At 37.9% G+C, this 18,134-nt stretch overlaps 1 protein-coding gene across 3 annotated transcripts in view; it reads right to left on the bottom strand.

The window, feature by feature from the left end:
• PCSK5 (proprotein convertase subtilisin/kexin type 5) overlaps positions 1-18,134 on the bottom strand; it is a 507,981-nt gene that overhangs the window by 228,049 nt on the left and 261,798 nt on the right. For all 3 annotated transcript variants that reach the window (XM_055426904.2, XM_088837941.1, XM_088837942.1), the window contains exon 10: positions 11,998-12,101. In XM_055426904.2, the coding sequence (XP_055282879.2) occupies positions 11,998-12,101 (104 nt within the window). The remainder of the gene's footprint in view (positions 1-11,997; positions 12,102-18,134) is intronic.

The raw sequence follows: 18,134 nt of genomic DNA, 5'->3' as shown, positions 1-18,134 counted from the left end.
TGATAGGCAAGGACTAATTTCAATGACAGAGTTCCTCCTATGCACCTCAATCACATCTCTCTCTCTCACATTTAAAGCTCTATTCCTTTGTAGAAAAGAAGGTCTGTTGGGAGTACCTTCACAAGACAGCTTGTTGATAATCATGAAAGCATCTCATATAGCTTTTTCACCACTGCCTTATGCCTGTGCTTATGAATCCTGCGTATGTCAATTTTTAATCACCCCACATAAGAATCTCCTGACTCCACATGAAATAAGCATGCATTTGAATGCATGAAGTTTCAATCATTTTTGGTCAAAAAATCAGACAGAATGGAGAAAGAATAAGAAGAGAAAAATAGATTTGTGCTTAAACACATTCACTCAAAATTCTAAGATTTTACATCAAACTATGTCTAGAAGCTGGGGATGATGAAAAAGATATTGGGAAACTCTATCTGAATGCAATAACTTTGCAAATGAAGGTCCTGTGAATGTCAAGCTTGAAGCAATAGATGAAGGTTAAAATGATCAAAACCATCTCTAGAGAGATACCTTTTAAAAGATACCCATGCCTTTTTGACAATTGTGGGAGAAATTACAACCAAATTCTATGCAACATGGTTGCCTACATGGGACCCATGTGAATTAGATGCCTCTTGCTCTAGGGGAACGCCATCACACTCTGGGGGCTTTCCCGTTAGCTCAGTGGTAAAGGATCCATCTGTTGATACAGAAGACACAGGTTCGGTCCTTGGGTCAGAAAGGTCCCCTGGAGAAGGAAGTGAAAACCCACTCCAGTATTCTTGCCTGGAGAATCCCATGGACAGAGGAGCCTGGTGGGATACAACTCATGGGATCACAAAAGAGTCAGACACACCTTAGCAACTAAACAACATCCCACTCTGGGGCACATGACTTGTTGAGTCAATCACAGGCTAGATTTCATTCTCCACTCAATTTCCCTATTTGATTCCCTAGTTCAGTGAAATAATCTGTGCAAAAACCTATGGTACACCCTAACATGTAATCATAGACATTTCATGCATTTTTAGGTATATCCTCTGATTGTTTAATCATATATAGCTGGAATTTAGTGCAAGTTTTAGGCTTGTAAGATGCACAATATTGAACTCTGAAACAAAGCTGGACACATATCTTTTACCTTGGTTCTAAAGACAATTCTGAGGGCAAAACATATAAAGAAAAGCAAAGGGTTTCCAAACAAAACCATCCCATACAGTATATTAAAAAAGCATAGACGCTGTAGCCTCTGGCAGGTTCAAAAAAATTATGCAGCTTCCGAGGACTACAGATGATTCTAAGTTTCCTTCACAGCTAAGAAAAAGAATACTAATATAAAACTTAAGAAAGGGAAAAAGTCACTTATAAACTGTAAATGAATCTGTCACTCTACCTGCAAGAGTATCACAGTGACTCCAGAAGGTAACCAGAATTGTGTCACTTGCTTTCTTTAAATGTCTGCAAACTGACATGGCAAATTCAAAGACCACAGCTGTATGTGAAAATAATTCAAATATTGGAAGTTAAGTGGCTTTCTGAAGGTCATGGTGAACAATAATAAGCAACAAAAAGACTGGTTTGAAGGAAATTTGTGAAGTCTTCTTAAAGTACAGGTTCTGGCCTGACACTTTTCAAGAAGCAATCTCTTCACCACACTCTTTGCACTGGGTTTATTAAAGAGCCATTTCTCAAAGTATTTCCTTGTCTTCTCTTTAAAAAAAAAAAAAAAAAAAAGAATTTAGCAAAGATAATTATATATACCACCTCTATAACTCTCATTTAGAAGGAGACCAAGAGATGATAAAAAATTCCACTGAATGTCACAACCTTTGAGGTCAGGAATATACAATTGCATGCTAAGATGACAGAAAACATCACTGCAAGAGCATTTTCACCCATTTTAGCAAGTCAATTTCTTCTATCCGTGTTATTTTGTAGCACATATCATAGGACCCATGGATTTACACAATCAGCTTAAAAAAGAAAACTTTGACATCAAAGCAACTGGAATTGACTTTCTTAAAAGTCATTACTGTTATCCAGCTCACTTTCTCAAATCACTGCAGTGGCTCCAAAATGTTTTTCAAATCAAATAAGAACTTTTTACTCTAGCTTTGTTCTCAGTTTCTTTTAAATTACTTCACTCATCACATGACACGTACCCTTTTTGCATACCGGGCTCTCTCTCTCCTCCCTTATCCTGACCAATGCTTTTAGCACAGCTGTTTCCTCCAGTTTTAATCCCCAAATCCTCCAAGAGATATAAAGAAAAAATAATGCATCTATTTAAACTAACTGCTTTATAAACTATTTCATACAAGTTTTGGTTCCCAGTTGGTTCCCAGGAGTAGCTCTCAAACTGAGAGTTCAACAGTCTTGTTATACTCATCTATGTCTCTCATCTAGGTTATATACATACCATTAACTCAAATCACTCATGATCAGCAGATTATGCTTTTTTTCCAAAACTTCTGAGTCTACCTATTGTTTCTTGAAATCCAAGTAGTCTTCCAGAAAAGCAGAGAACACAAATAAGGAAATTAATCCTTCATCCAGAACCATTAACTAAAATCTTGGCAAATGGAAACAAGACCCCAAATCAGATAAAATAGACTACAGAGAGGGGGACAGAAGTGTTACAAGAAATATGTGAATAAAAGTAGTGAAAGGCATATTTGCAAGGGAGAGTGGAGCTATTTCATTCCTAAGCTACATTCTATGTGTGTGTGTGTATGCATATATATATATATAAAATGTGTGCTCCATTTTTATCATACAAAATTCTAACAATATTAACCATTTATTAATTCAGTATTAAATGTTGTATGAGAAAGATGCATAACATGTAGATGATCAAGTTCCCTGAGTATCTACCAAGAAGGAAGAACTGTGCTCAACTCTGTATATGATACTGTTTTCCTTCTTCTTCCCTTTGCCACACACTGCAGCTAGGATGAACGGTCTTCCAGCTTTTCCTTGGTTGAGTCTTAGTACGTGCTATATGCCTGGCCTGAAATGTTCTTTACGTCTGGTTAGTCTTTTGGACCATCACCTTACTCTTCAAAGTCTCTCCTTAAATTAAGTCTTTTGCCAAATGTGTAAAGTTTAAAAATTAAAAAAGTGTAATTTGTCCACACAGAGGCTTGTCCATGAATATTCATACTAGCTTTACTCACAACACCCCCAAATTAGAAACAGTAAAATTATCCATGGAAAGGGGAATCTTCATGCACTGTTAGTGGAAATGTAAATTGGCATAGCCACTATGGAGAACAGTATGGAGGTTTCTCAAAAAAAAACTGAAACTAAAACCATATGATGTAGTAATTCCACCCTTGAGTACATATCCAAAGAAACCAAACCACTAATTTGGAAAGGTACATGCACCCCAATGTTCATAGTAACATTATTTATAATTGGTAAGATATGGAAGCAACCTAAGGGTCCATCAACAGATGAATAGATTAAGTAGACATGGTATATATACACAACAGAACACTATTCAGCCATAAAAAAGTATAAAATTTTGCATTTGCAATGACATGGATGGACCAGGAGGGTATTATGCAAGTAAAATATGTCATAGAGAGACAGACAAATATGGTATGATACCACATATATGTAGAACTTAAAAACTAAAACAAACTAGTGGATATAGCAAAAAAGAAACAGATTCACAGATACAGAAAACAAACTCATAGCTATCAGTGGGGAGAGGGAAACAGGAAGAGGTATGATACTAAATACAAAATAAATAAGCTATGTTGTACAACACAGGCAATATAGCCAATATTTTATAACTATAAATGGAGTACAGCTTTTAAAAGTTGTGAATCACTATGTCATGTACCTGGTATTTGCATAATATTATAGATCAAATATACCCCAATAAAGAGTAAAAATTAAAATCTATGAAATAGTGAATGATAATACAAATTGTGATACATTCTTACAATAGAATACAGGTCAGTAATAAATAGAATAAACCCCTCATATACTTAATGATATGGATGAACCTCAAAAAATATATGGAGAGAAAAAGCCAGTTTCCTATCTGTATTAAAGTCTACAAAAGACAATCTAATCTATAGCAATAGCAAATATATCTGGTTTCACAGGGTGGGATCGAGGGGGTGGGGTGGGGGATAAGAAGGAATGCAAAAGAACTTTTTGGGGTGATGGGAATGTTTTACACCTTGGCTGCGGTGATGGTTATACAGATATATACATCTGGACATTTAAAATAGTACTTCTTATAATATGTAAACTCACTCCAATAAAGTTAAGACTGTATGCGGATTTCCAGATGTACTGTTTATTTGTTTATAAAGCTGGGATTCAATCCCAGGTTACTTGACTTTGGAGCCTGTGCTCCAAACTACTATGCTAAGTGAGTTTTTTTGTTTGTTTTAAATTAACATAAGAAAATCACTGTTGAATTTTAAAAATCTCTGTGAGAGAATGTGCATGTATGTGTAGGTAAGTGTTTTCCGATAAGACAGCCTTGGCTTAAGTCTTTCAGGCATCTCATGTTAGAACTGGATTCAGAATCCAATTATGAGTGATTCACGTGAATCCATTTCCTTACTTCATGGTTAACGACACACTTTTGGTCTGAAATAGCACTGGCCCTGGCTGATCACTCCCTGTAATTACCAAGTTTACAGCTTGATGATTTTTATCTTTGTCTAAAATATCAGTTGTAACCACAAAATATTAAGCTTTGTTAACATGAAGGATAGTCAAACTCATTTGCTAAAAGAAGAGTTCTAAAAATACCTAAGGCAATCCAGCCTCATTAGAATTAGCAAAATTGAGTTTCACCAGGTGATAACACAAAAAGAGACATCAACTCTCTCTTAAGTATACAAATTTTGCATATTGTTAAAAAATCAAATTTTATGTTCGTAGCTTTTATACTGTACATTAATGGCTAAAGAGTTGATAAGACATTTATAACTATAATTAGTTCAGATTTCTGTCATTAGTTCCAATGCTGAAACAAACTTTCAAGATTTAGTAGGTTGAAGTCAAGGTAATATTTGAACATTAAAATTAATTTGCAAAACAGTAGAGCTGTGTTTATATATGATTATAGTATAGTCATTGATATGCAATTAAGGAAGACCTATTGTGGTAATTTCATTACAAAAGCCTTAATGCATTTTGCCTTGCTCACTCAGATAATTTAATTAATTTCACCCCTAAACAGCATTCTGATTCACAATGTAGTTCTGTATCTTTATCCTCATTTTGCAGTAGAAAGTGTGACATATGAAAATACACTTTAAGAGTCTTATCTTTGTCAAGACTCTTTTTATGTTTGGTATTTTCCAATTTCAAAGCACTTTTCATTCAATTCAGCCTTCTCATTATGTTTGGTATTTTGTTACCCACATTCTAAAAACCCAAGATACAAAAACTTTAATTGGTTTCTTCAAAGGCCAAAGAAAATATCAATAACAGATTCTCTACTAGAATAAGGTTCTTAAGACTGTGGTAAAACCACAAAACTACTCTAAACATAATTCCCTTCATTAACTAATTATATCTGGTAAAGAGGTAATAGTCATGTAGTACAACCATCATTTTAACTCTATTTTGAAGATGGATTTTAAGTGTGAAACCACATACATTTAAATCTTCTATGTGTAGGGCTATAAAACAAAATTATCCCCAAAGTCTAACAAACCTAACACTACCATTCAAAGACAAGCAATAAGAAAACAACATTTTGTTTGCATTTTCATTAGCAGAAAATATTTTTAAATCTCACATATTTAGTATGTATGACAAAAACACTCTGATGGGGCAAGTGAGCACTGAGAATACAAGACTCCAGATTGAGCAGTGATCAGGCAGATGGCTGTCAGGGGTCCTATATGGCTGTTACCAGGTAGATATTTAGGTACATCATCCGAAAGACAAAAGAATAAAAGTAAAATCCCTAAATTATGTGTGATTCATCTTTTTTTATAAATGAGCAAGAAGGTAAGATGATATATTCAATGGTCAATAAATACAAAATGAAAGGTTTTAAGTTAATATATTAAATAAATATGAGTTCATAGAGTACAATAAAACTTAGAATCTTGAAAGAAACTCAGGTGGCATTTCTAGGGAGCAAATTTTATTAGGTAGGATCAAATGTATTTATATACCTCTCTGCATTTTAAAAGAACTAAATGCTTTATTTCTGAAAACAGGATTGGGACCGAAGTCAAACATCTGATTTGAATATCCCCTCTGACACTGACCAGATGAGTAACATTTCACTTTGACCTTTTTTTGAAAACTTGATGTGCACATTTCCAATTAAGTTACATTATGGACTTTAATCATAGCTACCAACATCACATCAGCATGCTAGATGGCAAAGTTAAATATTACTTGTACAGTGAAATAATATGATAACAATATAGCTTTACTCTTTCAAATGGTAACACATCAGATATCACTTTATATATGCAAAAAAGCCCACACATTTCAAAACTTTTAGTTTCAATTCAACACATGGCATGCTTAATGGTTTCAGCACTTCTAAATTCTTTTTAAATAAGTGTTACAAACTGAAAGCAAGACAAGTAGGTATTAAAAATATATTGTAACATCTTAAAATTACCAGCCCTACCAGTGAAAATAAAATGATGGCAATTAAAAGTAATAAAGGTTATTAAAAGTTAAGGGCCTTTGAGGCTAAGAAGTCATGTTAGACTGTCAATTGTTTTCCCCACAGTGGGAAATCAGTTAGAAATAAAAATTTTAAAATCTAGTAGTTTAGTTGTGGTCAAAGAAAGAGTCAGTGGGGGATGGGGAGGTTTCAGCAACATGCTGGTAGAAAAAAAGAGACTTACATAGTCTGGGAGGGCAGTGAAATGGAAGGCGTGGTAACCTCGCTCACTTAGTTGTCATTTTGATTTTCAATGACATTTTTTTCTTTCTTTCGCCTAGTAAAGATGACAGAAGTTCCTAATTTATTATCTGACGTCTATTCCTGTTCCTAGATTTAAGAGAGTTTAACTGTATAATATCGTTATCATATCCAAATACAGACACTTTGAAAAAAAACTATAGCATTGATGTTGCATGCATCCAATTAGACTTCTCATAGCTGCATCAGCAAACCAGGGCTACGGATTTGGGAGAAAGATTCAGTGAGCACAGCCCAGGAGACTGGGGGAGAGATGGGGAGGGAATAGGCAGGGTCCTCAAATTAAAGCAGAAAGAGGGAGTGTTCTTCCTGAGAGGCTCTGAGCCATGAATTCTAGAAGAATGCAGAATTCAAGCAAGCCCTAGGTAGGGCCCTAGGATCCACACACCTTCTATGCAAAAACAGAACTCGTCAAAATGTATGTGGCATGCCACAGGAGAGATTCTCTCATTAGCTGCCTTCTGCTGCTCAGGCTGGGCTGCATTTTAGATGGTGAGAGAAGGATCACTGACACTTTTATAAACGTGAACCTGAAAGACTGATTGGATTTGACTGGAGGGAGAAAAAAGTACAGCATAAACTTCTGTTTCTGCAGGTAAATCACAGTGCAGCCAGATCACAGGAGGCAAAGTCATAGGACCTGGACATTTCCTTCTGCTTCTGCTTTTTGGGTGTGCTTCATCATGTGTTGGACTGGCCTGCTGACAGTTTGCAGGAAATATTTGTGAATAAGTAAATCAGGGTCTGTCTAGTCAAGGCTATGGTTTTTCCCGTGGTCATGTACGGATGTGAGAGTTGGACTGTGAAGAAAGCTGATCGCCGAAGAATTGATGCTTTTGAACTGTGGTGTTGGAGAAGACTCTTGAGAGTCCCTTGTACCGCAAGGAGATCCAACCATTCCATTCTAAGGGAGATCGATCCTGGGTGTTCATTGGAAGGACTGATGCTAAAGCTGAAGCTCCAATACTTTGGCCACCTCATGCGACGAGTTGACTCACTGGAAAAGACTCTGATGCTGGGAAAGGTTGGGGGCGGGAGGAGAAGGGGACGACTGAGAATGAGATGGCTGGATGGCATCACCGACTCTGTGGACATGAATTTGAGTGAACTCCGGGAATTGGTGATGGACAGGGAGGCCTGGCGTGCTGTGATTCATGGGGTCGCGGAGAGTTGGACACGACTGAGTGACTGAACTGAACTGAAATCAGGAGACTACGTAAATTAAATTCGTTGAAGAAAATCACCCAGATGGCAAACCCCTCACTTCTATGGTTGATTTGCACATTTTAAGGAGCACGAGGGGGTTATTAAAAAGAGAAAAAAATAGAAAAGACATTTCATAAGAGCAAAGGGAAAAAAGGAGAAAGAAATACTAAAGAAACTCCCAAACAACTGAATGCCAAAGTTGTCTCCAGGCATTGCAAATGTTGGTCAGTAGCAAAAATACTGGAATTTGGATTTTAGTTCTCTAGTGGCGGATAACACATCTGCTGATGTGGTTTCATGCAAACACTTTCCTATTTTCATGCATAATTTCAGATTATTTGATAGATGCATCATATTTATTCCATTTATTATTAAAGAAACTATGTTGGAAGAGGTTTAAAATCAAAAGGTGCTGTCTGAAACTTAGCTAGGATTATTCACAGGATGAACATATCAAAATAACATCCAGTTAGTTTTCATAGGTATGTATTCATTGAATTATGTTTATTTTAAAAAACAGATCTTCTACAAAAGGTATTTTATCTATATTAGATTATTATTATTATAAAAAAGAAGCAGCAAGATAGACTCATCTTAGTTCAGTTAACATTGTTAAAAGTTAAGCTACCATAACAGAAAATGTTGATGAGTGGCTTCCAGGTTTGGGGCTGCCTTCACTGTGAACGGATCTCACTACAGGACTGTTTATAAATTGATCTTACTGTAAGGAGAGTGCAGAGAAAGGGGAAGAAAGTTCTCTGCATCCAGCTCATCTGTAACTCTGCTCTTAGAGAAACGCACAGAGGAGTCAGTCCTCCCTAGGCAACTTCCTTGCCTGAATGCAATCTGTCCACGCCAGTTAACGGAAGCCATCTGTAGCTTCTGGAAGGAATGTCCTTCCAGGGGCCAGGAATCCAGGCCCATAACACATGCAGGTAAGAGTGGATCAAGTCCGCCTTGAACAGAGACCCACATCAGTCTAGATCTGATAGCATCTGGGTCTGTTCTCTAACTTGGACCACACGTGGGTAGGTTCAAAGCTATGTAAGGACACTGTATGAAAGGCACTTGGCAGGGTTTGGGGAAAGACTGATCTGTAGGGTGCTGGCTTCTCCCAAGTTATCAGCGAGAACTATCAAGTCTATTGATGGCAAGACCCCCACCAAACCTAACTGTTTGCTACACTGAGCTGTCTGCTTTACCAAGTGAGAAAGAGGAAATCTGGACATTAATACTGACAGCCCCATTGCAGAAGAGTACCTGCCAACCAGTTTATGAAATTCTAGTGATTTCAAAAAAAACACCCCAACACCCCACTCTTCATACAAGTTAAATCACTCAACATGAGGCCATAGGAGCAAGCCCAGGTGTTTTCAGATTTGTTTCGTACCTACATCTCACTCATCATTAGGACTAAGCCCAGTGGTAAGGGCGTACACCCAGGGTTGCAGGCTTCTGTTTGCAGGCAACTTCTGTTGCCTAAGGAGAAACACTTGGCCATGTGTTCCCACTAAGTAAGGCCTGCAAAAGCTGGCTGACCTAATTTAAAATATGAACTCTCATTGCATGAACATTTTCCAAGCCTCCACTATTTTTTGTTCATTCAGTTCTTATTCCATAAAGTCAGCCCATCTTTCTCCAGTCCTAGTGACCTGCATTCCCCAACCCCTGCCTGCCAGAGCACGACTCCTCTCCTGCTAGCCTCTGCCTTCATCGCTTTTATTTGTGGGATGCTAGGGAAGGGATGGGAATGCTTAGAGAAGGGAAGAAAACTTCAAAAATTCTTCTTATTATGATCATGTTTAGATGAAATATGGGGCTTGCCATCAACAAAATTACAAAACAATTCCGCTGGGAGACCAGACCATTCAGGGTAATTCATCTATGAAAAAGAGAACTTTAATTGTTACTCTTGGCAGTAATCTAAGAGAAGAGTGAAATATTATACTAAATATTGCCACGTGCAATAGTAAAACACTCTTTGCCCCCTGCCAGAAGCAGTGGATAGCCCCCTTCAGACTCAGGTTTGGATCTGGCGAGCTTCAGTCTAAAGCCTCTGCTTCCCCGTCTCCAAAACCAACAGAGGTTTTCAAAAGAGTTGCGTTTTTTATTAGAACCATTTGCTCTTTTTAAGTTGCCAAAAAGGAATAAGTAAAACTAAGACTTTTATTTGGTTTAAAGTTGATTCCTCAGCTTCATGGAGGTCAATGTACTTAGTCTATGAACCTTCTACTATAAAGTTCATTGCAGTGTTGAACCAACCAAGGTTATGTTTTCATCCCTTCCCCCACCCCCCCTTACTCCCAAACTCAGCCCCTTGACTTCCTGAATTTATAGTAGGGGTTGGAAGCATGTGGAAGCTAATCAAAAGGAAACATACATATGGCAAATTACATCCTGGATTTTCTCGAACAACTGAACTTTCAAATGTTTTTGATGCTGCACATAGCATCTACTATTTTGGGACTGTGTCTTGATTTGGGCTTCAGAAAATGTGATCCCAACTGGTATGTACAATGCTTTCAATTAAAAGCTCACTGAACACTGCTGCATTATATAGTTTACAAGCATGGAAAGGTGTTTGATAATACTCAAAAGAAGAGGGCTAGTCTTTATCTTTTCTAAAAGTGAAGTCTTCAGTGAAGATGTTAGTCAAAGAACTCTTTTATATGGCACTGGTTAACTGGCATATTGAAAGGTTTTGGCAAAGCATGAGATTCTAATAAGCTACTTGCAAATAATTTTTAAAATGACATGTTACATTTTCAGCATGAATATTTATATACATTGAGTATAATACACTATGGATATATGGAAATCATACATAAGATATGCTATGTAGTTAATATTATTCAGCTTCTAAACTAAGCTGGGGAAGTTAGGGCCCGGAAAAATTAAATGACTCGCCCAGAATTATTCAGCTTATTACCAATGATCTGAGGACCAGAACTGCAATTTGTAAGTAGATATTCCTTCTGTTATGGAATACTGTTTTTCATCTATAGGGATATATAATGATTCAAATATTATTTGGGAATAAATTTAAGTCTGTAGATATGACAAAAAGTAATCTTTGTTATAACTTAAATTAATGGTTTAAAGTTTAGGTTATCTGAAACCTGAGTAAAGATACTAAACTGTAGGACATCCACTTTATATAATTATTTTCTTTTGATTATAGCATATGTTATGGATGACAACAAACAAAATAGTTACTGTTAGTAAGATAGTTTGAGGGAACTATAATCCTTATCAGCCATGGGAAAAATAGTTAGCACTTATTATAGCCTGTGTATATGTGCATAAGACTGCATTATGAAGCTTCATAAGAATTATTAGTTTATGTAAAGTAATGTCATAGAATTAGGCCTGTTTTCCTATTTGTGGAAGTTTGGGGAAAACAAAAACAAAATATATAGAAAACATAGCCCACCAACTAACAGTGCTACCCTCAAAGGAACAAAAGATACCAGCTGTTATTAATTGGAAGTAATCACTCCAGAAGGTAAGGAATTTTTAAATTCATTGTGACAAATATCACTCAGATAATCAAGGACAGCAAATAGTAAGCTAACGAGGAGCCTCATAGGTCAACAATACTTGGGAGATGGTTACCTTTAAAGAAACTGACCTATGATATGGGAAGCCAAGGAAATCTGCCATAAATATGTTGTTTTAATTTTTAAAAAGAGGAATCTGCCTTTTTAATTTTTTTTTTTTTACTAAGAGATCAATCTCTTCCTGTGTCAGTACAAAATTTAAAGTTTCTGTGGAGGGGTTCTGTTTCCTGCTCTCCATTTAAAATGGGGGAAAATAAAAATGTTTTGCCTGTGACAGAAGATGAAAGAAGTTCTCACCCTTAAAACCAGCAGCATTGGTTTTCCAGTCATTAGCGTTCAAATGTCCTGCACGGGAAGTCCTGACAATAACATGCTGCACGTCTCTCCAGGTCAGAAACGGACTGGGGAAAGACAAGGTAAGAATCATTGTACCAAAAAAAAAAAGATGGGGGAAGCAGAGAGTCACAAGCAAATTAAAAAAGCAAAAGCAAAAGGGCAAAGTACTAAAAACAAAGGGTCAGCGATTTGGGTTTGGGATAAACGAATGCCAAATGCCGCTCTTGTTTTCCACTTGGAGAGGTGACATTAGTCTTAGGGAGGCAGAAAATGTAACCTTTGAGAAATAATCTGATACTAGTGGATGTAAGGTTTTAAAAGGATGAAGATTTTCAGTTTCCTCAAAAAGGCTCCCAATTCTGGCCCTGTCATTCTGTGTGTAGAATCTCGCATCATCATTAGAAAATTACAACAAGTTAAAGTCAAAACTGAAGGGCTCTTGAACATTTCTTGTTCACTTGTTTAGCCAGGCAGTAGACCTGTAATTTAACAAAGAACTTAGCAATGTTAACCATTCTGGATGGATGTGTGGGATTCAAGAAAAGTCTGAGCTGAAACTGAGTCTCCATTTTCAGTGTTCTGAGGGAAAGAGGATGTGGTACAGAGCCCAACACTCGGCCAGGCACAGACAGCTATGGGAGTGATCTTAATTTGCAATAAACAGTTATTAAATTATTGAATATCTATTTCTTATGGCTGCTGGCACTGAAGATCACAGACACTACTGAATGGAAGATACTTTCATCAGAGAAATGCAAAACTAATAAACACACAGAAAACAAATCTGAGTACATATTCACAGTCTTTCGTTCTCTTTCAAAGAACATGTTATTTTCTAGACAGCATTTGACTCAGTGCCTGCAAGAAATTCTAATCAGGATACTTTTTCAAGTCAATCTTGAATGTGAGCTATGACTTTTTTCTTTTACTTAACTTGGAAATATGGCAACTTATCATGCAGCTTGTGTGGTTATTTTCTTTGCTTCTCATCTACCACCTTCATTTTAGAAGGATATTTGCAAAGGATGGGTCAGAACATTTGGGGGAGAAGAGAGAATGACTTGCTACCTCCCTTGAGGTATGACAGGGGCAGGTGGTAATCTCTGCACCCCCTCATATGGGCATGTATGTACTCTGGTGTGTCTCCACGCAGACAGAGAACCCGCTATCTTGATAGCTAACTTTCAGTGATGAAACTGCACACTGTTTCACTTGATACTACATTTTCTTATCGTACTCACCATATCCATGTTTTTGAGGGTGGCCTCCTTATGAGAGGGGGCCCAGCGACCATTTTCTGGCTCCTTCATTTTCTATCTATGTGAAATTGACTTTTCAAAGAGTCAGTTTCCCCACTTATAATGTGGATGCTAATATCTACTTTACTTTGTTGTACCAACTGAATTAAAGTATGATTGCCCTTTGAGCAATGTGGAGGTTAGGGATACCAGTCCCTGAACAGTCAAAAGTCTGAATATAACTTATAGCTGGGTCTCCATACCCATGGTTCTGCATCCATATATACAACCAACAGCAGGCTGTGTGGTACACAATTAGTGAAAAAAAAATCTGCATATAAACGGAACTGTGCAGTTCAAATCTATGTTGTTCGAGAGTCAACTGTCATGCCAAGTATTTAACCTAGTTCCTGGGGCATAATAGGCCATTAGAAGTGGTAGACAGTACATCATTTTGCTAAAGTTAATAGCCATAGTTCCTGTTTAATGTTCTGAAAATGAAGGAGATGGGGATAGAAAAGTACTACAGAGTTCTTATACCTTTTTGTTATGTTCTCAGATGAAAATTAAGAGAGAGAGATTACTGTCATTTTCAAGGTTTCCATAGGGAATAAGATAAGATCTTGACCATGTTGTAAGACTGCATTAACAAAGGAACTTACACTAAGGAATTAAAACCCAAGCATATGAGTTTTAAAGATATGAGAACAATGAAAGCAGAATTATTTTTGCTTTGTTTTGATACAATATTTGTTAGGAACCAATTTTAGAACCAGACAAGGTACAACAACTCTCAAGAAAGGGAGGGAGGTTGTGTGACGGAAGCAGAAGAGTTCTGGTTCTAAAACAATTAGCATATTTGGTTCTTAGCTAACTACTACTGAATTCACAAAAACACAACAACAACAGCAAAAACCCTTGGTAGATTTAATGCGTTACAGTCAGGAAAATTAGAAGAATGAGTCCATGGGTAGTTCTGAACACTACTCTCAACATAAGATGTTTTAGTTCTGCCTGAAATGCAATGTTACTCCCCTTTCCCTTTTCCAGTCTAGTTACTTGGGTGAGGGGCAAAAAGAACAACAAAAAGGTCAGTGTGGAAAGACATTCTAGTCACTTATTTATGGGAAAGCAAAATCCACTCAAGTGAACATGTATGCTTTTATTTTTTTCATGAGCAAACAGTAAGATACCTAAAAGTACACTTGGATTTGATAAATATGTCTAAATCAACCTTATAATTTTAAAATAATATTTAACACACAGTTGAAACTTTCACGAAAATGTTATCCTTCCGGGGGGAAAAAAAAAGAAATCACACAGGTTTTCCTGTTACCTATCACCAGGGCAAAATTCCTTTAGAAATATCAAGCACACAGTTCTGACCATTGGGAGATCATTTCCCCAGTGACCCTTAGCATTAAAAATAGAATAATAATAACAGAACAGGAAACACTTATCTTGTACCTTAGGCACTTGTATTCAGGCAGATTCAGGAAGTCTCCTGCATTCAATTCAGCCTGAAGAAATAAGAGTTACTTGCTCTCATGCTGAGTTGCAAAAACTAATTCTTCTTGGAGTGCTCATAATTAGAAGGGAGAAATTAGCTTCAGGAAATTGAAACTACACGTGGAAAGAAGGAGGCATTCATATAATTTTACTGTGACATTTGATAATGCACAACTTCAGAAATGATTTAATTTCAAAATTTCCTGAATTTCACCAAAATAAAGTGAGAAAGATAATATGGGAAACCAATGTGTTTTTGAAGCAGCGGTGTTCCTACCTGGGAGGGTAATTGATCAGCTCGGAAAATAGCCGTGGGTTAAGTGACTAGTATCCTGAGAGAACTCTTATTTATGAGAAAGTCTGAGTCACATTTTATGACCTACTTGTTTCATGCTCACAGGGATGACGTAGGAGTGAAGAAGTCATCAAACATGGAATAAGCTACATACAGAGTGAAAGCATGCTGCCCTGTATTGTGAACACCACAGTACCTGACAGTATCAGAGGACCCCCTGAAACTTACACTATTCTGCCAATTACCCTGGACTCACACTCCACTGGCCTGACAACCAGCATGCCTCTCACAGCCAAAGCCTCAAAAGTTTTAGGGCAAATAACAATCAAAAAAGCCCAAAGTCTAACCAACCTGGAGAAAAAGAGTGGTACCTCTTAACTCTGAGCCAGGTGACCACCAATCTCATAATAAGCCACCAGAAAAAAAAAAAAGAAACAACACCAGGAGTTATGCCACATACCCCTTGGGTTTCTTCTTAGAATCATTAATAATTACCCTTGGCCAACAATATACACATAAAGGTCACATGTATAAATGTATGCAAAATGTGGCTAACTAGTGATGACCTTTCAAGACAGTACATGATTTTCTGAGGAGTCCTGTATGTGTCATCTTTCCCCGTAAGGGATTTTTGCATCCTTTGATGATTTCAAAATAGTAACCAACATTTACTGCCAGGGGCAGGTACTGAATGCTGTATGTGTATGTGTACTGTGTCATCTTAAAAAAGCAGATGATAAAGTTTTGATTCCCATTTCACAGATGACAAAAGTGAGACTGAGTTCCACATAGTAACTCAAGGATATACATACAGGTAGGTCATGGTAGAGCTACAATTCCAACCAGCTGCACAGTATGCAGTCAATTGCTATTTAATACCATCTAAGTTTGGCTTGAAGCTCAACATTCAGAAAACAAAGATCATGGCATCTGGTCCCATCACTTCATGGGAAATAGATGGGAAAACAGTGGAAACAGTGTCAGAGTTTATATTTTTGGGCTCCAAAATCACTGCAGATGCTGATTGCAGCCATGAAATTAAAAGGTGCTTACTCCTTGGAAGGAAAGTTATGACCAACTTAGATAGCATATTAAAAAGCAGAGATATTACTTTGCCAACCAAGGTCCGTCTAGCCAAGGCTAAGGTTTTTCCAGTGGTCATGTATGGATGTGAGAGTTGGACTGTGAAGAAAGCTGATCGTCAAAGAATTGATGCTTTTGAACTGTGGTGCTGGAGAAGACTCTTGAGAGTCCCTTGTACTGCAAGGAGATCCAACCAGTCCATTCTAAAGGAGATCAATCCTGGGTGCTCATTGGAAGGACTGATGCTGAAGCTGAAACTCCAATACTTAGGCCACCTTATGCGACGAGTTGACTCATTGGAAAAGACTCTGATGCTGGGAGGGATTGGGGGCAGGAGGAGAAGGGGACGACAGAGGATGAGATGGCTGGATGGCATTACCGACTCGATGGACATGAGTTTGAGTGAACTCCGGGAGTTGGTGATGGACAGGGAGGCCTGGCGTGCTGTGATTATGGGGTTGCAGAGTTGGACATGACTGAGCGACTGAACTAACTGACTGACAGATAGATCCATGAAGCTGAAACCAAAGTACACACAGTGGTTTGTCAGGTGGTTCTCTAACAGCTGGGTAAGGAAGCCAAAGATGGCACATCCTGTCCTCAAGGCCACACAATTTTATGCCCACTTCGTCAATCTCAACCCAGCTGGCTAAGCTTTATTTGCCACAGAATTCAGGTGATTCTTGAGCCTTCAATCAGTTTTCAGGTTCCAAAGGCCAAACGTTGGCACACTCTAACAAAGGTAAACAGAAAGATACTGAGCTAGGAAAAGCCATATTCCCTTTCTAAAATAATATTTTATACTAGATGTCACAACATCCTATCATTCCTCAATATTTGTTATGAACTGGTTGCCTTGCCTGACACACTCACACTTTGATGTGGTTTAAAGCCTGATTAGGTAACTCCTCTCCAGTTAGGGAGCCTCTGCTGAACCTCATCCCAAATACTTCCAGTCGCCAGCTGCAAAAACAGGATCAGGAACAACACTATCACTACCTGGTGTTTGTGCTGCATTTTTGTTCTGAGCTGTTCAAAGTATTTCGTGGGCCCAACAGGTTTAGAAGAAGTAGGACAAATCCCGGGAGAGACATTCTGTCTAGTGCTTCTAAGTGCAACTGAGTCGCTTAGTGCGGCTAAGTCGCTGCAGTCGTGTCCGACTCTGTGCGATCCCATAGACGGCAGCCCACCAAGCTCCCCCATCCCTGGGATTCTCCAGGCAAGAAAACTGGAGTGGGTCTAAGTGCAACTGCTGGCATGTAAATTAAAAAAAAAATCTCCCCCAAGAGTTTTGCCAGATAATTCTGCTAACATGTGAATAAATCTGTGCTTGGTGGTCCTTAAACATAAGAACTAATTTTAAATCCCGAAGACTGATTCACCTGCATTTATTAAAAAGAAAAAACAACTCACCTTTCCCTCAAACCCCCAGATGGATCTATCATTAGAGGCGGTTTAAGGACAACTGATAAAAGGAAAAACAAATGCACATCTTATTACAGAAAGAGATTAGATCAATAAGAGGAGCAACAGCAGATGCAAATAATGAAAACCGTTTCCTAAACAGGACGTGCATGTGCGTGCTAAGCTGCTTCAGTCATCTGACTCTTTGTGACCCCATGGACTGTAGCCTGCCAGGTTCCTCTGTCCATGGGATTCTCCAGGAAAGAATGCTGGCACAGATTGCCATGCCTTCTTCCAGGAGATCTTTCCAACGCAGGGATCGAACCCGCATCTCTTATGTCTCCTGCATTGGCATGCAGGTTTTTTACTACTAGCACCACTTGGGAAGCCCCTGAACAGGACAGTCTTCTTTAAACACAAGAGTGAGTCCATCTAATGCTATGATGAGAGATCACATGGACCAGACCTATAGGGAAACAGCATGAGCAATCACCATCATCAAATATCCAACTTACTAAATAGTCAACCCAAAATCTGAGACCAAAGCAGTCTCTTTTTATGTTTCCTAA

The sequence above is a fragment of the Moschus berezovskii genome, chromosome 7 (assembly GCF_049115385.1).
Source record: "Moschus berezovskii isolate FMDL1 chromosome 7, NW_MosBer_1.0, whole genome shotgun sequence".
Lineage (NCBI taxonomy): Eukaryota > Metazoa > Chordata > Mammalia > Artiodactyla > Moschidae > Moschus > Moschus berezovskii.
The sequence above is the reverse complement of the archived record's forward strand: the minus strand, read 5'-3'. Positions and strand labels throughout refer to the sequence as shown.